Source organism: Aethalodelphis obliquidens, unplaced genomic scaffold, assembly GCF_003676395.1.
Source record: "Aethalodelphis obliquidens isolate GAN/ISIS:26980383/991018 unplaced genomic scaffold, ASM367639v1 scaffold86, whole genome shotgun sequence".
In the NCBI taxonomy this organism is placed as follows: Eukaryota; Metazoa; Chordata; class Mammalia; order Artiodactyla; family Delphinidae; genus Aethalodelphis; species Aethalodelphis obliquidens.
The window spans coordinates 5745351-5767895 of record NW_020838030.1 but is presented as its reverse complement, the minus strand read 5'-3'; the positions used below and the strand labels follow the sequence as shown (position 1 = coordinate 5767895).

Genomic DNA, 22545 nt, shown 5'->3' with positions numbered 1-22545 from the left:
TTTTTGAAGGGAATTTGCTGCAGGTGCAGGTACCATGGGATCCTTTCCAAGCCCAGTGCGGGGAGCCTGGGAGAACCATTTGGGTATGCTCAGGAAGGCTAGCAGGATGAGCATAGACAACCCCTCCCTGGATGATCTCTGCTGAGCTGCAGAATCTCAAAGGCCACCCTGAGCATTAATGGAGTTCTTCGTGGCACCTGAGGGGAGGTCCCAGAACTTTGGGGGGTATGCAAGGACAGGCCTGGTGCTGGCCCCTCAGAGAAGCCTAAGGTGTCAGCTGGCAGAAACACCCTACAATAGCAAAGCAAGAACAGCCTGCATGCATGGTGGGCCCAGGGCTCTGGACTGAGTTGTGTCCCCCACCCTCAAATTCATATGTTGAAATCCTAACCCCCAATGTGACTATTTCAAGTAAGGATGCAATAAAGGTTAAATGAGGTCATAAGGGTGGGGCCCTGCTCTAAGAGGACCAGTGTCCTTTTAAGAGGAGACACCAGAGAGCTCACTCTCTCACTTCTCTATATAAGGACACAGGAAGAAAGCGGCTGTCTGCAAGCCAGGAAGAGAGCCCTCACCTGAAACCAAAACAGCCAGCACCTTGATCTTGGACTTCCAGTCTCCATAACTATGAGAAATAAATGTCTGTCGTTAAACCACCCAGTCTATGGCATTGTGTTACGGCAGCCCAAGTGAAGGCACCCAGGATGCCTGCATGTCCCCAGGTACCCAGGGGACTCTGGAGGGCTGCCTCCAAAGTGCGAAGTGCACACCCCAAGGGGTGTACGCCGGGGCGGGACCAAAGGCAAGGCAAGGAGTGCAGCTGGTGAGACCAGGGCAGAGGCCCCTACCAAGCATTCTGCAGAGAAAGCACAGGTTAGGGATCTGCCATGTGTCCACCCAGAGGGACAGCTATATACAGCACTAGAAGGGGCATGGGCATCACCTGGGCGCTTCCTCAGTGAAAGGAGCCACTAACACCTCCCAGGTGTCTCTGATATTGCCTGGTATTGCTGGATGCCAGCCCACCTACCTTCATCCCCAAATTTCTGGGACTCACCTGAGGAAATCTGACCTATGTCCCCCAAAATGTTACCATCAACCAACACCTGGGCTCTGCAGGGCTGGTTGTTGTTATGGTTGTTTAAAGTTTAACTCCAGACACCCACTGGCCACTGCTGCTGCTCTATCCCATGTCTCTCCCCAGCCCCAGGCTCACCCACCAGAGTCTCCCTCCCCAGAGTTTGATACGCACACAGCTCCGACACAGTGTGCAGCCTCCCATGCTGCTGACCATGTTGGTGTCAGCCCCACCCATCAGGACATCTCCCCAGCACCTCCCCTCCTGGCTGCAGCCCCAAGGCAAGCCTCATGATCTCCCCACCCACAAGAGGGATTGACTCATTAAGGTGAAGGTCTAGAAGGAGCTCACACAATCAGACCCAGGATTTCCTATGTCACACTCCAAGCCAGGACCCTCCAACCCACTTGCAGAAATAGTCCCAGAATCCATGTGTAGCATCTCTGCAGAGGCGGCTCCCCACTCTCCACCAAAAGTCCATCTTCAGTTGCAAACCATAGGTTATCCTATTCTCTTTCAAAGCACCCTGTAACTAGAGGGAAAGCTTTGACATCACCGAGTTCAAATCAGCACCACCACTCAGCAGCTGTGTGACCTCGGGCACATTACTGCACCTCTCTGAACCTCAGTAGCTCCCACCTTCTGAGTTATGATGGAGATCCAATGAGAACTAACAAATGTTACCCCTCCCTCCGTTTGGAAAAGCATTACTACTATTGATTAGCAGTAACAATAACTAATATATCAAGCTCTCTCCATGTACCAGGCACTACGGTGCTTTTCCATGCCTTAATTCATATGTTCACTCGCTTAATCCTAGGAGTTAGAAAACACAATTACCCCATTTTACAGAGGAGCCAACTGAGACATGGTGAGATTAAGTAACTTGCCTGAAGTCACTCTGGGTACGTAGCAGAGCCAGGATGAACCTGAATTTATACAGCCCAATTTATATCTCCTCTTCTCAAAAACACACATCTCAAGATTTCCTGTGCTTGATATTAAATGTCAATTCAAAACTACTCGGAAGCCAGGTGAAAGCTGCTCAGATATCTTGACTCAGCTGTGACATGAGTCACTCTGTGCGCATAACAAGAGCCACTCCTAACAGCTTCCAGAACTACGTAAAGCCTTGACTTGCTGCCAGCTGCTTCCCTCCTGGTGGAGCAGACATTCAGCTTGACTGGAGCTGGACCCTCGTTCACAATCCTCCCCTTCTGTCCATGGAAAGCCAGCCCAGAGATGCCAGGGTCCTAGACCTGTGTACATCACATGAACATTTTTAACAAAGTTTTTTTTCTATCATCTGTGAAAATTCATTCGCAGAATTTTCTGGCTGAGCATTTCTGCTCTTCTTCTCTCCCCAGACATGAATCTGCGTGGTACTACTTCCATTTATTCGCTCAACAAATATCTAGACAGCTCCTGCTGGGTGCCAGGCGCTATGCTCCAAACAGTTAAATTCAAAACAACAACTTATTCCCAGTTCCTATTCATTTCCCATGAATCAATTTCTCAGTTAATTCCTTAGAATCTACGTTCAGAAACCTTGAAAGTCCTGTAGGCTCCACAACTCCAGGTAACCTGACTTGATTAAAAGAAAGATTGTCCTGTTCCAACCCCTTTAGATAAATCCACCCCCCAACCCCCCCGACCATCCCCAACACACCCGTCCCGGGCAGCATACGTGCATGCGTACCAGGCCACTGCTTCCCCTCCACACTTCTCTCCCTCTCTGGCTCCATCCTCCTCTCTGAGTTTGCAAGCTCTCTCCCCCCATCTCCCTGGGTCTCCTGCCCCACCTCCAGAGCCGCTTTCTCCTCAGCACCGCTCCAGGGCAAGATGCCGAGTCCCTCCCTCCAGTGTGTATTTTGCCCCCAACACCAAGCAGTTCTGCAACCCCAGCTGGGTGTCTGACAATTCGACTGGGCTTCTGATCAACTGGCTATAGACCGGAGGTCCCCACGACCCCATCCTCGCGTTTGGTTAATTGGCTAGAGCGGCTCACAGAACTCAAAGAAACATTTTACTTACTAGATTACCAGGTTTTTGGTTTATTATAAAGAGAGAGAACTCAGGAACAGCCAGATGGAAGAGATGCACAGGGCAAGGCACGGGGGAAAGGGGGCACGCGGGCTTCCATGCCTTCTCTGGGGCACCTCTCTCCTGGGACCTCCCCGCGTTCAACAACCCGGAAGCTCTCCCAGCTCCACTCTTCGGGTTTTTATGGAGGCATCATTACACAGGCATGACTGACCATCACTGGCCACTGACCACTGCTCAATGCTCCCCTCCAGGGAGGCCGGGCTGTGGGATTATGCCAAGAAGGGGGACAAAGGCCACATACGTATTTGTTATTATAAATCACAGCGTCACGCTGTGCTGTGTGCCCCTTTCCCACATCCCAGCCACCGCCTTCTTCCCCAGCTTCGTTGGCTCCAGGAACCAACCAGATGAACCACGCTTTGCCTGGTCCACTAAATGGGATAACACTGAGGTCTATCAAAAGGATGTCCCATTTTCCCAAATTAGACTAGCTCTGCCTATGCTACGGTACACAAACTGTGGATGGAAATATGCATGTTGCCTAAAAGTTCTCCTTACAAGCCCATGCCAGCGCCACAGCACATGAAAATGAAATACTAGAGGGCCATCCTCACATGACTGAGCGAAACAAAGCCCTTGTCTACCTGAACACAGTAAGGCCAGGCTCTAACCTCAAAAGTTCTATTCCAGTAAGAATGGCTTTTATTTACCTGGCAGAAGCGCCAAGTTCATCAGATAAATGCAATCTAATGAATCCGTCTCCTCGGCTGCCTCAGTTTAATGATCCTATTAAATGTCCCCAAATGTTTTTTCCAGGGGTGATCAAGGACATTTTTTTTTTAACACTCCATTAAACTTCTGACAGTCATTTCCCAAACAGCCTATTATCTCTGTCTCCTTTGAGTCAGTCAAGGTTAAATTTTAAGCCAGAGTTTACCAAGCTCATAGCGGACGGGACATTTTATTTCACGTTGGATCCTCAGCAACTAACCCTGCGCTTCTAATGCTGACACCGGCCACTTGCTCCGTAACTCCTGAAGCCTGTCTTCCTAATTTCCAATCTATCAAGATCCTTTCTCACTGTAAACATACATTGTGTCTGAGTTTTGAAAAAGTTTATACTGTTTCCCGTAAAAGACCAGCCACAGCTAAGCAGTTTCACAAGAATACTGGCCTTTCGTCCTCAGGCAGCTGCCCTTCTTATCTGCAAGAGCCGTTTTAGCCCACATCATTTTAATACTGAACTCGGCCACTTCCTCCAAAGCCCATGATAACAGGCACGTTGGGACATGTGAGGCTTTATAATGGCAGTGAGGGGTCACAGGGGAAATCACACAGCCGACAGCACTCACCCCCAAATCCCCACCAGAGACCTCTTCTCTCCCCCAGTCTCTCTCCCTGGCCCCAGTCACCAGGGGGCCCCATGGCCGTGTCCTCTCCCTCCCCACTGCCAGACTGCTGGTTCTGAAACTGGGAACCACTGACCTCAGTGTTCATAGCAGCACTATTTACAACAGCCAAGGTATGGAAGCCACCTAAGTGTCCATCAACAGATGAATGGATGAAGAAGATGTGATACATATATATATGTATACACACACACACACACACACACACACACACACATACATACATACATACATACATACATACATACATACATACATACAATGGAATACTACTCAGCCATAAAAAAGAACAAACTTTTGCCATTTGCGGCAACACAGATAGACTTGGAGGGCACTATGCTAAGTGAAATAAGTCAGACAGAGAAAGACAAATACTGTATGATATCACTTGTTTGTGGAACCTAAAACATACAACAAACTAGTGAATATAACAAAAAAGAAGCAGACTCACAGATACAGAGAACAAACTAGTGGTTATGAGTGGGGAGGGGGGAGGGGCAATATGAAGTGGGGGACTGAGAGGCACAAACTACTTGGTATAAGAGAGGCTTGAGGATATATTGTACATGGGGAATAGAGCCAATACTTTGTAATAATTGTAAATAGAAAGTAACCTTTAAAAATTGTATAGAAATTTAAAATAATAAAATAAAAATAAAGATTAAACGTATGTTAAAAAATAAAATAAAACTGGGAATCACTGAGAGAAGAGCTCTAAAAAATGACTGGTGCCAGGTTCTAACCTAGAGATACTGACATAACTGGTCTGGGTGTGGTCTGGGCATTGATTCTTCACAGCCCAGGAGGACTATAGCCCCAGACCGCGTCCACTCAGCCCCTCCTCACTTAGACTGAGCCATTCAGCTCCGTCCTCAAGCTTGAACACCCGCCTCTTCTGTGAGGCAGTGGGGCCCGTGAGCTCCAGTTTTCACAGTCCCCACCACCCCCTATCAAACCCCACACTGAAGCTGAGCTTCCCTTGGGTAATCATTAATGTTTGCCCCATTAGTTTCCCTACAGCTAAAAAAGAAAAGGGTGTGTTTCTTGTCCCCAGGTCTTATCAAAAGAGAGATGTCCACCAAAGCCCTGCGTTTTTTCCACCTGGCCTGCTTTGCTCACTTCTCTTGAGGGCATTTAAGTCTGGGACCCTCGTGTTGTCCTCATTTCATCCTATTATCACCATTCCTATGTTCTAGGGGAGAAAACTAAGGCTCAGGCTCATACAACTGGTAGATCCTCTCAGATCAACTTGACTCAGAAGCCCAGGATCTTAAGATCTACAGGATTCTGCCATCTCTGGATGAGCTGTCTTGATACACCACCCTACTCTATCCCCAGAGAGCTCTGGCTGTTGCAAAGTTCCTCCTTATGTAGAGTCCGAAATCTGCTTTTCATCTGCAAATATTAACATGCATATAAAAAAAGAGGGACGGCAGGAGAGTCTCATATAAAAAAGAGGCAGGGAAGCAGAGTCTGGGAGCTAGATGCATTTTGGCTGACGGGTAGGTTCTGCTCAGCTCGGGGCCAGCTGAGCCTCTGCTGTCTGGAAAGACTGCCCTGGCCTGGGGGGCCCAGAATGCCCATAGAGCCAGCTGCTGAGGGCTCCAGAGGGATCTAGGTGCTCATACACTAACAGGCGAGAAGCAAAGCGTTCCAGGAGACCGGAAGTGTGGGGTTGGAGGGGGGCACTGGGTGGGGGCAGCACAGAGGGGAGGAGAGGGCCTGGCACACAGGCTCTGATTTGGAGCCAAGGTTGAAGGGATGCAGGGGCTCAAAATCAAGGAACACGTGGGGCTTCTAGAAGCTAGAAAAGGCAAAAAAAAGGACATTCTCCCCTATGGCCTCCAAAAGGGATATTGGCCAGCTGACCCCTTGATGTTAGGAATTCTGACCCCCAGAACGGTAAGAGAGAAATTTGTGTTATTTTAAAATAAGTTGTGGTCATTTGTTACAGCAGCAAAAAGAAAGTAATACAGTTAAAGGTTCGGGTCCTTCTACCCCACTAGTTGCCTAGGGCTGCCGCAGCAAAGTACCACAAACAGAATGGCTTACGCAGCAGAAGTTTATTGTCTCACAGTTCTGGACTCTACAAGTCTGAGATCAATGTGCCTGCAAGGCCACATTCCCGCTGAGGGCACAGGGGAGGATCTGTTCCAGGCCACTCTCCCAGCCTCTGGTAGGTCCTTGGCTTGTAGCAACATAACTCGTAGCTTCACATCACATCCTCCCTGTGTGCACATCTGTTCCTGTGCCCATATTTCCTTTGTATGAGGACACAGTCCTTCAGGATGGGGGCCCACCCTAATGGGCTTATCTTAACCTGATCATCTGCAAAGACTATTTCTAAATAAGGTCACATTCACAGGTACTGGGGGTGATGCCTTCCACATCTTTCAGGGGGGGCACAGCTCAACCCATACACAATATTACTCCTAAAAGCTGCCCTGCTTTAAAAAAAAAACCCGGGGCAGGAGGGCAATGATTCCTTCCCGGCGAAAACAAGCCATCCTCACTTCCTCCAGCTGCTCTGCCCAGCCCACAGCCATGGCCCAGGAGCAGAGGCCGGATGCTCAGGTAGAGTGTCCACCCACAGCTCCCTGCAAGTTCATCACACTCCGCGGGGTCTGCAGGGCTGCGGGGCCTCCTGCATCCCCTACCAGGCAGCAAACTCCTCCAGGCGGGGACCACGTGGATCCCCACCCCCCACAGCCTCCAGGACCCGCCGCCTGCCTGCCACGTGCCGCTTTAGGCCGGACCCTGCATTGCTCACTGGCTTTTCGTGTCTACCTCTCACGGGAACTGTGCAGTCGGCTCCGGCTCCTGGGCTCTTCTCCGCTGCGTCCTCAGCACCGGCCATGAGCCAACACACCCAGTAAGCGTTTGCTGAGATAGCGGGTCACTCATCTGCGGTCACCATCCACTGGGCACAGCGAACACACCAGCACCAAGTCGCTCTGTGTTGAACGAAGAAATGGCCCCAGGAAAGCTTCCCTAGATACAGAGGAGCTGAGCTGGCCCAGTTTTAAACGCTGTCCGTGAGGTGGGGGCATTCTCTGAATCACCAGGGCTTGCCATGCAGCTCGCTTCCCAAGCTCAGGTGGAAATTACAGCGGAGTGGATTCTTTCCAGAGCAGAGACCCGATCCTACAGGAGACAAAGCAGAGATGGGGCGAGCAGAGGCGTCTCTCTCTCTCTCTCATCTTAGCCCCTCATGATGTTCCAGATGGAAACATCTTCAGGGCATCCAGTCTCTGGAACATCACAGGGGCTCTGGACCAGCCACCACACAGCTCCAAGGCAGATGCAGAAACCCCTGCCTGCAGAATCCCCTCTGGACATCAGGCCTCTCTATTAATGAAGCCACAAGGCCCAAGGCCGAAGCTCCGGCTGCTCTAGGGTATCAGGGCCTGCTCTGGGTCCGAAAGAAAACGGTGACTGCTGTTCCCACCACGTGCACGCAAACCCTCCCCCAGAGCCGCTCCAGAGTGGTTTCTGAACAGCGCTGTCACTGCTGGTCCTTGAGGCCGGCGAAGGTTCATCTCTTTTCTCTCACCTGGAAGCCAGGTGGGCATCACCTGAGCAACGGCAGGGGCCAGTCTCCCCTATTTTGGTAACTACCCTTGCAAAGGAACAGGGCGGCTTATTTTTATAAATAAAGTTTCACACAAACATGCTCCTTGATTTACGCACTGTCTGTGGCTGCTTTCAGGCTTCGCATTGCAGAGCTGAATCAGTGTGACAGAGACTGTATGACCCACAGAGCCTGAAACCCGGGTCAACTTCCTGGACACGCTTCGAAGATGCCACGAGCTCGGTTTAATGTTCCGCTGCCACCACCTTGAAATTTGGAATCTCTTTTTAACGAGGGGCGCTGCATTTTTGTTTTTCACCGGATCCTGTAAATTCTGTAGCCAGTCCTGCCTAAGTGTTTACTAGCCGGCCCCGAAGTCTGCCCAGCTCTCTACTTTTCCAATCCTTGACTCCCTTTCACTCTCTGACTTAACAAGTCTGACCTCGCGAAGCTCAGCCCTTTCTGGAGCAGCCTATCAGCTGAGAGTCAGTTCTTCCTTAAGAATAACCCTCCCAGCTATCACTATCAAGAGAGCCTACAACGAGCCAGGCACTGGGCTGAATGAAGCCAGAGTGCGACAGTGTGCCACTTATGTACCCGTCCTTGGGACCACCCAGAACAAGTCTCATTCCTTAAGTCTTCAGGGACTTAAGTAAAGTTCATCTGTTTCTCCCTGCTGAGCCTTCTCTTCTCCAATCCCAAATTGTTCTGTTTCTCATTAAGACATGTTTCAAGCTCTTACACCATCTTACTCACCCTCTCTAGATACCATCTAGTTTCCCAAGGCCCCAAACAAGGCTCCAAGTGTAGTCTGACCAGTGCAGAGTTTGGTAGCTTGGTCACCTCCATTATTCTAGATGATATATCTCTATTAATGCATCCTGAAATCACACTGCCCTTTTTGGAAATGATTCCAAAAAATCCCCAAGATCTCTGGCAGGAGAATAGCAGAACAGAAAGATGGAGGGCTGGTGCCTGATGACGTCATGCAGCCACCACCATAGTTCTGAACTACCTATTTGTGTTACGTGAGAGAGAGAAAAAAAAAAAAGCCCCTACCTTGGACAAGCCACTACTATTTCACATCTTTATTATGAGTAGCCAAGTGCAGTTACTGAAAGAGCCTTTATCACCTCCAGCTTTTCGATTAGTCTTCCTGCCTCAAACCTCACACAGCTCCAATCAAATCAGCTCCCATCAGCTTCCTCACATGCAAATCTACTGAAGACCCTCTGCTGTTTTGAAGTCTTCAATGGCTTCCCAGCACTTCTAGATAAAATCTATACTCTTTAGTATGACATTTGAGATCCTTCACACCCAGGCCAGAGTCAAGACTTATCCCCTGCCTCACCCCCAGACAGCATGTGCTTGAGCCACTACACAATTCTTAGCATTCTGGCTCCTACCAGTCCTCTGACACCTGAAATGTTCCATGTGGTGAACTCCTGCTTGTCTTTCAACACCTTACTCTAAAGCTACCTCCTCCAGGAAGCCTTCCCTGATGTCCTCAGAGTAAGTCATTGCCTCCTACGGACTTCTCAGGCAAGTTCTTTGTAACATAACTCTGATGCAGCACTTGCCACACAGTATTACAATTCCTTATTTTCTGATCATTCTGTCCCCCTAGGCTGTGGGCTCCCCAAGGCAGGGAGGGACCTAACCTGTCTGTTGCGTCTGTTTATCCCTAGCTGTTGGCAAATCCTGAAGAGATGAGTCTGTCAGTGATGAATGGATGCACAGACCCTGGAGACTCAGAGTCGTCACCCTTCATGCGGCGGGGCCCTTGGGTGATGGCTGACCTGGAAGAGGATGTAGGGAGACTAAGCAGATACCTAAGAGAGGGCAACCCCACCGATGCCCGTGCTGTGTCTGGGGCCCATGGATATCTGGGAAGCTGTCACTAAGCTGTCCCTGGGGACAGGGTGGCAGAAACATGGACTCCAGGTCCCCTCCACGTGGTATCAAAAGGCAGAGGAGGGTGGTCTGCGTCCGGTCTCAGCCCCAGACCTACCCCACACCACAGTCCATCAACCCCTCTGGGGAAAACCCTAGAAGTGGGAAAACCTCAGCCCTGCTTCAGGCCATCAAACAGCAGGGCAGGTACCAACTGCTCCAACGAGAATCCCCACCAGAGAGCACTTCTGTTCTGAAGCATTTTCTCCCACGAGCTCACCTCCTCCTTTCCACGAGGGTAGGCAGAGCCCCGATCGTTATTATCATGGCCCCATTTTACAGGTGGGGACATGATGGATGGCCCGGAGAGGCGAGGTGTGCCCAAGCTCACACACCCAGCAAGAGGTTGAGCTGGGGGCTGAGCCCACCTCCTTCCCACAGGAGCCCAAACGCAAATACCAGGGTCCCACAGCAGCAGCCAACCGCGGGGGCACCAGGAGACACCAGGCCCTTGGCTCGCGCGTGAGGCCCAGCGCCCGTGCAGCCCCCTTTAAGGAGCGCTGGGCCTTCCTGCAGGGCTCCAGTCTTAATTTTAGCTTGGAGGCCTGCCACCGGAGCCTTCAGCCAGCAGCAGGCTGAAGTTATGCGGGACAGCTGTCAGCCGGCACGCTGGGTGGGGCCTATTTAGCCACGAGCGGCACAAGTCTGGGGACACTGCTGTCCCTGCCCCAGGTCTTTTCAGCACCGCTGGCCACACGGCTCCGATCTCCTCTCGCAGGTCACCCAGCTCCACGATGATGGCCGAGGAGCACACAGACCTGGAGGCCCAGATCGTCAAGGACATTCACTTCAAGGAGATCGACCTGGTGAACCGGGACCCCAAGAACATTAACGAGGACATAGTGAAGGTAGGCTCGAGGGCCTGCCCCGGCGCCCCCCGCCTGGAGGGTGTCAGGTTGGGTGCTGGAAGGGGCAGGCTCTGCTCCCGCGCGATCGGCTTCCCTGAAAAGAGACCTGTTCCTCTGTCTTCTCCAAATCCCACCCACCCCCCCGTCCCGCAAACCAGCTTGTACCCCCAAAGAGCCTTTAGTGTCAACAAGAGCAAAGAATCAGCTGCACATACAGGACCATCGACCGGGGCGGGGCAGGCGAGTCGCAAAGGAAACTCTTTACAACTCTGTAGCTCTTCCCGTGTGCTCTTGGCCCTCGGCTGGGGACAGACGAGGCGGCCAAGTTGGGCCCTTTCCATGCCAGGGGCATTTTGCGGTCTCCACAGTGCGTGCGGGGTTAATCCCCAGAGGGCGGTTTCCAGCAGGGCTGCTGGCCCCTTGCAGGGGCCCCCACTGCCCCAGGCTGGGGGGCTGTACCCAGCACTCATGCCTGCTCCTGGCACGTGCAGCATCCAGGCCAGGCCAGAGGCCGCTCAGAGGGCACCGGGACCCCTGAAAGGGAAGCTTGTATGAGGGTTACCCTGCCTTCAGGGAGTCTCCTTCACGGCCAGGCCTGAGTCAGGCCTCTTTCCTCACCCGATGCCATCAGCAGCCCGGCTGCCTCCAGGGTCACCCCTCAGTCCAGCCTCCACCCGGTAGCCACAGGGATCTTACTACAGGAGAATTCCTGGGAGAAGGGTACCCACCAACCAGCATCAAAGTCACTGGAAGGGCCTTTAAAAGGGCAGGTGCGGGGGCCTCCCGGGTGCTCTGCATACATCAGAACCACAGACCAGTGGTGTCCAGTAGAAATATAATGCGACCCATTATACAATCACCCTATGTCATTTTAAGTTTTCCAGCAGCCATGACTTTAAAAAGGAAAAACAAACAGGTAAAATTATTTTTCAAGATATTTCTCATTTAAGCCAATATGTCCAAAATAGTATCATTTCAACATGTAATCACTACAAAACAATTATTGGTGAACAATTGTATAATCTTTCTTCATCTTCAAAATCTAGTGTGTATCTGAGACGTGGGATGCATCTCAGTTCAGACTCCAAAGTTTTTATGAGAAACCCTTCTATCTTTAGAGTTCATATAATGAACAGTCGAAAACTGATTCACAAACCCAAACTGTGCCAAACATTCTCACAAGTTTCCCAATCACAGAATTAACTATCAGTTTTTACATTTTAATTAAAATTAAACACGATTTAGAATCCTTCGGTTGCACTAGCCACAGGTCAAGTGCTCGTACATAGCTCAAGGCCACTGGATTAGACAGCGGGGTTAAGGGCTTCTTCTAAAGGACAGCCCTGCGTGGTCACCTTCAGTGGGACACCTCCCATGCTGCATGAGTCTAACTTCCCCCCATGGCATTCGAACCCCAGCACATCTGGCCCCCACCTTCCCCTTCCACCTCCAGCTCCCATGCCTCCTGTGTCTTTGCCAGCAGCCAGCCTCCTCTCCTCCACGTGGTGGACGCCCGCTCAGCCTTCGAGACCTGATTCAAATGTCACCTGCTCAGGAAGCCTTCCCCAACTCCTCCAAGCAACCAGGAGCTCCTTCCTCTGTGCCCTCACCTCACTCAGGGCATTTCCCTGTAACAGCTCATATTATACTATTATTGTATTTATAAATATCATCTGTGGTGCAGAGAGGGCCATCACAGCACAGTTTGGGAAGTGCGGCAAAATTAGGGAATGAACGTTCCGAACTGAAAAGCACCATACACACGTCAAACAGTATTTGTCGTGGTTTGTGCAGTGGGATCTAGACGGAACGGTCCCCGACTTGACACTAACAGATGTGGTTTCAAATCCAGACTCCTCTACTTAAAAACAGTGACACTGGACCCCCTGTAAATTGAGCATAATTTACTCCCCCAGGGTAAATGGATCTCAGAGCAGCACTCTGCAATAGAAATAGACCGAGAGGATTGCATGAGATAAGAGGTTGGAAAGTGCCTACGAGAGTCCCTGGCACACAGCAAGGGTGTGCAAATGTGAGCTGATTAGGAGCCTGCAGGACAAGAGAGCTAAGCCAGGGCCGGCGCTGACACTCAGGCTCCCCTCTGGTGGGCCCTGGCGGCTGCGGGAATGCAAAAGAGGACCCTTAGGGAGCATGTGTTTTCTGAAGGATCCCGCAGCAGGTGACAAGTGGAGAGGGGCTCTCGGGTCCCAGTGAGGCAGGAGGGAGCTGGCTCCAGGCTCGAGGCCCAGATGATAATCCAAGGCAGGGATGGGGGCGGCCACACGGATGCAGCTGCTTATACAGCCTCCCAGGGGGCTGGGAGCTACCCTCTCCCGGCGGCCCTGAGCCCCAGAAAACCATGCCTCAAAGGTGAAGCAGGAGGCCCACAAATGTTCTTGTCGAGAGGAGATGATTATTTGGTGTATTTACTGGACATTCCCTGGTTTGGGAACTTATTTGACTTTTTCTTTCATTTTTAATGAGTGAGAGATGAAAACGTTTTGAAATTTAGAACAGGGATTCTAAAACTGAACCAGATAAATACCACAGACAGGTTCAAGAAGACTTCAGGTTGGTGTAATGGGATGTGAAAGAATGAAGAAAAGGAAGAAATGGGAGACAGCGTGGCTGAAAGAGAGACATCCATCTGAACAGGCTGGCCTTCGGGTGACCTGGATGTCTTTCATCGACCAGGGAAAGGACTGGGGGGTGGGGGGGGAGGATAAGGGACCGAGAGGGTGAGGGGGACAGAGATGGAGAGAAAGAGAAACAAGGTCAGGCCAAGATGAAGGCTGGAAAGGCTCCCGTCGGGGTGGTGTCACATGTGGGAACAGGCTCCACGTGTGTGAGGATGACGCCGTAAGATGGTAGAATAAGACAGGCTACAGAGACCCCAAGTCTAGTCCCAGCCCTGACTCTAGCCTGCTGTGGAAAGGGGGCATCAGGCTTTCCAAGAAGAGGGAACAAAATAAGCAAAGGGCACAACACAGAGGAGAATGATGGGCAGAGTCAGAAAACGTGAGGAACGGGTATCGCCACTCCCCTGCCTATGTCCGTGGCGGACATTACTAATGGATCACAGCACGTCTCCAGGAAGCCATGGACCACCAGCTAGGCTGAGTTGGCCCACAGGCGAAACCTCTGTGCTACGCTGTCTGCAGGCGAAAAGTGGGACTAGGAGCATCTGAAAGGGAAGTTGTGGGAGAGGAGGCAGAAAGCGCAGGTTGAGGCTGAATTAGGAAAGGTCATGACCTGCCAGGCATACCACACTGGCAATTCCTTCAGTTTAGAAAGTACCCCTGGTAAGTACCTCTAAGAAGGGCTATACCCTGGATTAACTCACACTGGGGTATTTACAACACAGTGTTGTAGGGACTCCTGTGTATCAACCAGAGTTTTTAAAAACATCCACTTTCTTGGGGAGCTTGTGAAAATGCAGATTTCTGGGCCCTGCCACCAGAAATTTTATGAGGCAGGGCCAGTGAATGCTTTGTACTTTAAAGTACAAACAAGTTCCCCTTGTCCTACAGAAGATAAACCCGTAGTCCAGAGTTGTCACCAGTTTCCCCTAAAGACACAGCGTACCAGTTATCCACTGCTGTGTGACAAATCACCCTAACACTCCATGCTTAAAGCACCAAGCCTTTGAGGCTCTCTCGGTTCTGTGGGCTGAGCAGCCTCAGTTGGGCAGCTCTGCTGGTCTCACTGGCGGCCTCTCATGCAGGTGCAGCAGCATCTCCTCTACATTCTGGCGGTTAAAGCGAGTCACAGGGCAAGCCCAGACTCCCTATGGTCTGAGACTGTGTGCTGAGAGGCGTGACCAATCTGGGGTCATCTTTGGAGACCAGCTAACTTCCCCCCAGAAGCTGGTGCACAGCGAACCTACAGCTCAACCCAGGGCCATTCCTACTACTCTCCAGTCCACCGCACCAGCCTTCCCAAAGGCAGAGACTAAGGGGGCAGGGAGGGGAGGGAAGAGACGGGCAAGGACAGGGCTCTGAGATCTGATGAGGGCTCCTCTGGTGGATCCCTTCTCTTCACACACCTCCCACCCCGGTCACCCTCTGTTATCTTGGTCTCTTCACAGTTCCTTTATATGAACCCAAGTGTCCTTACCTCCAGGCCAGGTGCCCCAGGCACCCCCTGTAGGATGCCCTGGACCCCAAGATCCCACTAAGCCCTGGCCCCCCTCTTCCTGCCCTCAGAACCAGTCTGTGTTGCATTCTTGCCTCACCTCCTGCTGAGGTACCCGGTCCTGCGATGACCCTGATCAGGGAGACAGCAGGAGAAATTCAGGCTCAGGCTTTGATGTCAGGCCAGCGTGGGCTCCACCCCTGCTCGTCCCTTACAGGCTGGGAGAAATGCTGGATGTAAGACACATGGCCAGAAACAGACACCTACAAGGGCCAAATTGTGGGCGTTACTATGGTTATCCCAGATTGTATAGAATTTTATTTTTTAATTAATTTTTTTGGAGTACAGTTGATTTACAATGTTGTATTCGTTTCCGGTGTACAGCAAAGTGAAACAGTTATACATATACATGTATCCACTCTTTTTTAGATTCTTTTCCCATATAGGTCATTACAGAGTATTGAGTAGAGTTCCCTGTGCTATACAGGAGGTCCTTATCAGTCATCTATTTTATATATAGTAGTGTGTATGTGTCAATCCCAACCTCCCAATTTATCCCTTGCCCCCTTTCCCCCTTGGTAACCATAAGATTGTTTTCTACATCTGTGACTCTAGTTCTGTTTTGTAAATAGGTTCATTTGTGCCATTTTTTTACATTCCACATATAAGCGATATCATATGGTATTTGTCCTTCTGGGTCTGACTTACTTCCCTCAGTATGACAATCTCTAGGTCCATCCATGTTGCTGCAGATGGCATCGTTTTGTTCTTTTCTATGGCTGAGTAATATAACATTGTATCAATATACAGGTACCATATCTTCTGTATCCATTCCTCTGTTGATCTGCGTTTACGTTGCTTCCATGTCCTGGCTATTGTAAACAGTGCTTCAGTGAACACTGGGGTACATGTATCTTTTCAAATTATGGTTTTCTCCAGATATATGCCCAGGAGTGGGACTGCTGGATCATAAGGTAGCACTATTTTTAGTTTTTAAGGGACTACCATACTGTTCTCCATAGTGGCTGTTACCAATTCACATTCCCACCAGCAGGGTAGGAAGGTTCCCTTTTCTCCACACCCTCTCCAGCATTTATTGTTCGTAGACTTTTTGATGATGGCCATTTTGACTGGTGTGAGGTGACACGTCATTGTGCTTTTGATTTGCATTTCTCTGATAATTAGTGATGTTGAGCATCTTTTCACGTTATTGCCAATTATAACACGTGAAGCAGAGCTTTGCCGTTTCTCAGCTATTCTGCAGCGATCACCTCATTTTAGCTTTAACTTTACAGGCCAGTGCTTCTCAGGCTATCTGGGTGAAAGGTCAGTTTTATTATTATTATTCCAATCTGTTGTACACAAATCGTTTGTAAAAGTCAATAAAAATTAACTACTAGAGAGATGAACGGAAAAATAGGCATTGACAATGTAAGCTCCAATTTTTATTATTAGTAGAATCAACAGACATAAAATTATTGGCTCCCATCACTGTGACTATTTCCAAATGCCTACTCTCAACTTCTGTACTTGCCTTGTTGGGAAGGGGGCAGTGACTGTGGACCACTCTTTAAATAGCAAGGTAATAGGTGAGAAAACCAAGACCCAACAAAGCTAAGCCACTCCTTTGGGTCTTGACTCCGAAACTAACTCCGTGTCACTAGGGATGTTGGTCCAATCCTCTCGGCAGAGTTAAAACAAACAAAAAACTGAAAACAAACAAAAAACACAGGCCCAGAGAGGGCAAGTACCAGGTCTCAAATCACACAGTGATTCGCTGAACAAGTGGAAACTAGTCCCAGATATCTGTCCCCCTGCCGAGAGCCGTCCCCCCACCCACAGAGCGCCTGTCTGAACTGCGCAGGGCCCTGGATGCCCAAGGACTGAGTCACGCAGGAATGCGGGGGAGGCATTTTTGAAGTGGGTGTGGCGTCTGGCCTCCCCCTCAACCGCCGCCCCAGCTCTGCTGTCCTGCACCTTCCCCGCCCTCTTGGGGACGGCGGGAGCGGCGCGCTGGCCGGTTCCGATGAATCAACTGGCTCTCTTGCTGTTCCAAAAATAAATATGCCAGAGAAGGGGACACCAACCTTACGAGCAGCCCCTTTCTCCCCTTCCCACAGCCAGCCCCGCCTCCTGAGGCTCCGCCCACGGCCCGAGCCCCCTGCCAGCAGCCATCTCCCCTCCACTTCCAGAAACGAATTAAGAAATGAAGTCACCGTGCGCCTCTGATACACTGGCGCGACTGCCCAGGGCTGCCTGAGCCGGCCTTATAAATATCTCCCCAAACTAGTGCGGTGACCAGAGAGCGGTCTCAGTGCTCAGTCCTGATTAGGAACGGCCTCCTCCTCCCAGGACTACCTGTCCCTCTGAGAGCATATTTTCGCATTCACAGACAACGGAGCTGTTGCCCTGTGCACAGTGCCTAAGGCAATTACTTGAAATAATTCAAATGCCAGCAACAACAGCTTCTACCGTGTGCAAAAAAAAAAAAAAAAAAAAATCATTAACAGGCAGAGAGATCCTTGGGGGCAGGATTATTACCATAGCAGAAAAGGAGGGAAAAGAGGACCCCATGCATCTTACCTGCGCAGGCTGAGTACGCATGCACACACACATTTACGACCAGGTAGGTTGGAGAACGGTCGTATTTACGATCTGGGTGTCAGCAGCTTTTCTGAGATATATTTTCATAGGAACTTCAGAGCAATTGAACAAACGATTACTGTCACTGGGCAGCTACCGTGTATTTTACTAAGCATTGCCCAAGAGGAGGTGTGCCTAGCACAAGGCGGGTGCTTAATAAATAGTTGTTTGGATGGATGGTTGGATGGATATGAATTGGTGGATGATACAGATGGATGGATGGATAGATAGACAGGCTGATAAATAGGTAGACGGATATGAATGGATGGATGCATATGGATAGACTGATGGGTCCACGTGTGGATGGATAGGTGGGTGGATGGATGGGAGAATGGATAGATAGATGGATGGGTAAATGAACAGATGGGGGGAAATGGATGGATGGAAAAGAAATTACTTCTGTTCTTCATAACAGAGTTGTAAGAAGTAGCAAACACATTTTACAGTTGAGGAAATGAAGCTCAAAGAGGTTATCCGCCAAGGTCACTCATCAGATCAGCAGCTGCGCTGGTGTGCAAACCCACCTTTGGGACCCTAGCTTCCTGCTGAAGAAAGCGCTCTGTAACAGCCACCGGCAGCTAACAATCAGTGATCAGGGATTCTGTGCCAGGCCATGTTCTGAATATTACATGTCGTATCTTATTCAATCCTCCGATAAACCTAATGAAATCAATCTAGGAAAACGAGGCATATGAAAGCTAAGACACTTGCTGAAGGTCACAGAGCCAATAAGAGGCAGAGCTGGACTCAAACCTCAGCACTGCGACTTCAGTCAAGGGCTCTTTTCCACTTTGCCGCCTCTTAGAGGCCAGACACAAATCATCAAACGTGTTGAATGGAGGAATAAGTGAACAAAGCAGGCTGGGCTGCCGAGGGGCAGGGGAATTGCTGCCTGCTTGGAGCAGAGCGGACGGCTGCGAAGAAGGGGCTGGGGGCCCTGCCCTGGGGCAGGTCTCTCTGGCCAACAAGGACCAGACCTCAGAGGGGACAGTCACCCTCCCTGAGAGCCAGCATCTGCCTCGGGGTCTGACCCTGGCTGGGGCCGCGTGAAGAGCTTAGATTAGAATCAGGACGCCCAGATGCACCTGTCTGCCCAGCTGGACGTGAAGAGGCAGGGCTGGGTCATCTGTGAGTGGGGAGACACGGTCCTAAGGAACAGTCGCAGGAGGGGCAGTAGCGGCCCCAGGCGCTGAATGGGAGAGAGGAGGAAGGAGGGAGAGCCTGCTGGATAAAGGCAGGGAGCACGCCTCCACCCAAAGGCCTCCCTCAGCTACCCAAGTTCCTGGGGCCACACCAGGATCCAGAGCCCAGCCCGGGGGCTAGGAGGCATCAGGCACAGGCCGGGCACGGCCATGATAGGGGAGGGGCGGGCTTCAGAGGTCAGAACACCTCAGTCGGCAGGATCCAGGCCCTGGGGGTTTGACTGAATCTCCACAATCATGGTGCATGTACCAGGTCAACGTTGGAATGGTCCCCCAGGGCCTACAGTCCCCAGCTTCTTGGATCTGCAAGCAACAGCAACTCTGGATTTCTGCCCATATAGACCAGATGTAGAAAGATGCCAGCCCTTTCCATCCACTCTCCAAAGCCATGGGACGTTCCCCAAGCAACTTGGGCCTTCTTTTACAAACATCCAGCACACTACTCCTGCATCTCTTGCCTCCAAGCCCCCAGCCCCCCAAACTCCCAGCCAGACACCACCTCCACCTCCAAGAAGCCCTCCAGGAAGCAGTGCCACCCTTTCCAAGGAGATGAGGACCATATTCATATTCCTCCTTCCAGCCCTTCCCTTCCATCCAGGGGCCATCTGAGAGGTTATGTGACCTCTGCTAAACACCTGCAGAGAGAAAGCTGGAGGTTGAGATGTACGAGCGGGTCCCGGAAGGACCTCTGCCCACCCAAGTCAGCTTTTGAACATCGCCTGCAGCCTGAAATCTCACCCCGTGAACTTGGCTCCACAACAACGTACCATCCCCAGGGTGGGGCTGCATCCTCAGCTGTCTCCGGGGGTACCCAGGGATCTGAGGCCTGGCACAGGAGCTCAGAATCCAGCCACACGAGAAAAACAGGCCTCAACACTGGACATACAACATGGTCATGTCCACTCCCCCCCACCAAAAGAGTTACACTGGAAAGAAAAACACCAAAGCAATAATAATTTTAGTACTAGAGAAATACAAATGGGAGATGCTTGTGTTTTGTTTTTGCTATTCCCTTAATTTTCTGCAATGTGGCTATGTTATAAGAAAAAGTAATTTTAATAGTAACTTTAGGCATAGAGGGGATCCCCTTCCCCTCAAAAAGTAGGAAAACGGTTCACTTGGGAGTTGAAGTTTGAGCTCTGGCATCACTGGTCCCCACTCCCCCCGCCAATTAGTCTGATCCATTCATGCATTCATTCAACCAACTACTATGAAAACAGCCCAGGAACACGCTGCCCCCATGTTACAGACAAGACAGCTAAGGCTCAGTGCCACTAAATGAAATCACATATGAGAAAGTAGCTATGACGGTGCTTAATGCACAGCAGGGATTAGCGAAAAGTTAAGTGACTTGGCTGAAAGCAATCTTTCGTATTTCTTCCATCTTCCCAAATGGGGCCTCAGTCACCATTTCAGTGGGATGCGTGAGCAGGATTCTCTGAATGCCCACGTTCCTCGCAGCTGCAAAGGAGGGATGGGGTGGGCAGCGGCAGAGGAAGGTCTGAGGTCGCTGCAGGACCAGCGTGGGGAGAGCAAAGCCTGTGTCCTCCACGGGTGCTGCGCTCAGACACCAGATGCCTCCACCAGCCAGGACGCCGCGGCCCTCACCTCACCACGTGCTGGATCCTAACACAGCTCTCAGGCCGCTGCACCTCCCTCTAAACACCTCCATGACCCCAAACCGGGCGGGATTCGGCGACGGCTCCCAACTCGCCCCCCACGTGCATCCTCACAGCTGCGGCAGCCAGAATGAGGCACTCAGAACTCAGATCAGAGATGCAGAGGACAGGCGGGTGGTTTCCAGAGGCGGGGAGAGGGGTGGTGGAATGGGTGAAGGGGCTCAACGGGTGCAAACTTCCAGTTATAAGATAAGTAAGTCCTGGGGATGTAAAGTGGAGCATGGTGACTACAGTTAACAATACTGTGCGCAGCGTCTATTTAAAAGGTGCCAAGAGAGTCGCCATAAAAGGTCTCATCACACACACACACGCAACTGTGTGTGGCGACACACCTTAACTACACTCCGCGCAGTGATCATTTCCCAACATATACAAAATCAAATTACGCTGAACACCTGAAATGAATATGATGTTAGATGTCAATTATACCTCAACTGAAAAAAGGCTCAGATCCAGCCGACCCACACCCTGTTCAAAAGCCCTGAGTGGCTCTCATTGCACTCAAGCCCCCATGCTTGCCCCGCCTGGCCTCTCCAGCCTCCCTCCGGCCTGGGCCTGCGCTTGGCCTTCCAGAAACACCTACATCTCCCCAGGAGCACACACTGTCTATCCCACTGGGTCGCAGCAGCTGGTGCCCCAAACGCTCTTTTCCAGCCCACAACTCCTTCCTCCCCCTGGCTACCTCTAGGTATCAGCTTAGCTAGATGTCACCTCCTCCAGGAAGCCTGACACCCAGGCTAAGTTAAATGTCACCCTGTGGGTGCACACGGCCTGTCCTTCCCTTACCGGAGCACTGGTCACTGTGGTGTAACTGCCTGCCGTAAGCTCCAGGAGGGCAGGAACCTTCGCCTGTTCATCATCCTATCGGCAGGCACCCGGTACATTTTTTCAGGATGACTGTCCAATTCCCTAGGATCACAAAATAATAGAATTTCAGAGCCACGGCTCGTGGTCTGCCTCTAACTTAGTTTCTTTTAGTAAGTTACTCAACTCCTGGGGGCCTCTGATCCATCCATGAGAGAGAGAAGTGGACCGGCTCTTGTTCCTCTCTGCTCTGGGACAGCACCGGCATCACCTGGGACTTGTCAGAAATGCAGGATCTCAGGCCCCACCCTGGACTCACCGGGGTCAGAATCCCAGGGGGTGGGGCCCAGCCACCTGGTTTAACAAGCCCCCCAGGGGGTTCTGACGCTTGAGGAGTGGGTGGCTGCTGTGACTTGAGGGTTCCCCCTCCCACCCCTGCAGGTGGATTTCGAAGACGTGATCGCGGAGCCCGTGGGCACCTACAGTTTTGATGGCGTGTGGAAGGTGAGCTACACCACCTTCACCGTCTCCAAGTACTGGTGCTACCGCCTGCTGTCCACACTGCTGGGGGTCCCGCTGGCCCTGCTCTGGGGCTTCCTGTTCGCCTGCATCTCCTTCTGCCACATCTGGGCGGTGGTGCCCTGCATCAAGAGCTACCTGATCGAGATCCAGTGCATCAGCCACATCTACTCGCTCTGCATCCGCACCTTCTGCAACCCGCTCTTCGCTGCCCTGGGCCAGGTCTGCAGCAACATCAAGGTGATGCTGCGGAAAGAAGTATGAGGCTGGGTGGGCAGCAGGGGTGGCGGGGCAGGGGAGCCCCGCTGGGCTGGCCCCACCATCAGGCTCTGCGGGGCTGCCGGCAAGCTCTTTCTCCCTGGGGACCGCTGCTTCCCCCCCAAGACGGGAGCACACAGAGCAGGGAAGCCGGAGAGAAAAGACAGCCCGCCACGGAAGCGCAGTGGCCTTCCCTCCGCCCCCTGCCCCACCACAACACCCCCCATGACCGGGTGCCAGGAAGATCATTGGCTAAGAGGCAGCTACCGCAAATCTTTGCATTCACTTGTACTGTAACGGCACAATCCAGCCCTCAGCTCCCACCTGGACACACCCCCTCCCCCCCAGGAAACCACCAGTGACTGCTGGCGTTAGCAGGGTGGCTCCAATAAAGGGTTTCC

General features: G+C 51.4%; 1 protein-coding gene across 1 annotated transcript; it reads left to right on the top strand.

Annotated features, from left to right (window-relative positions):
• The first annotated feature begins 10723 nt into the window (after positions 1-10723).
• On the top strand, positions 10724-22545 carry CAV3 (caveolin 3). Its single transcript, XM_027093851.1, has 2 exons — positions 10724-10905; positions 21809-22545. Exons 1-2 carry the CDS (start codon positions 10792-10794, stop codon positions 22148-22150), a joined length of 456 nt encoding a protein of 151 aa, XP_026949652.1. The 5' UTR covers positions 10724-10791; the 3' UTR covers positions 22151-22545.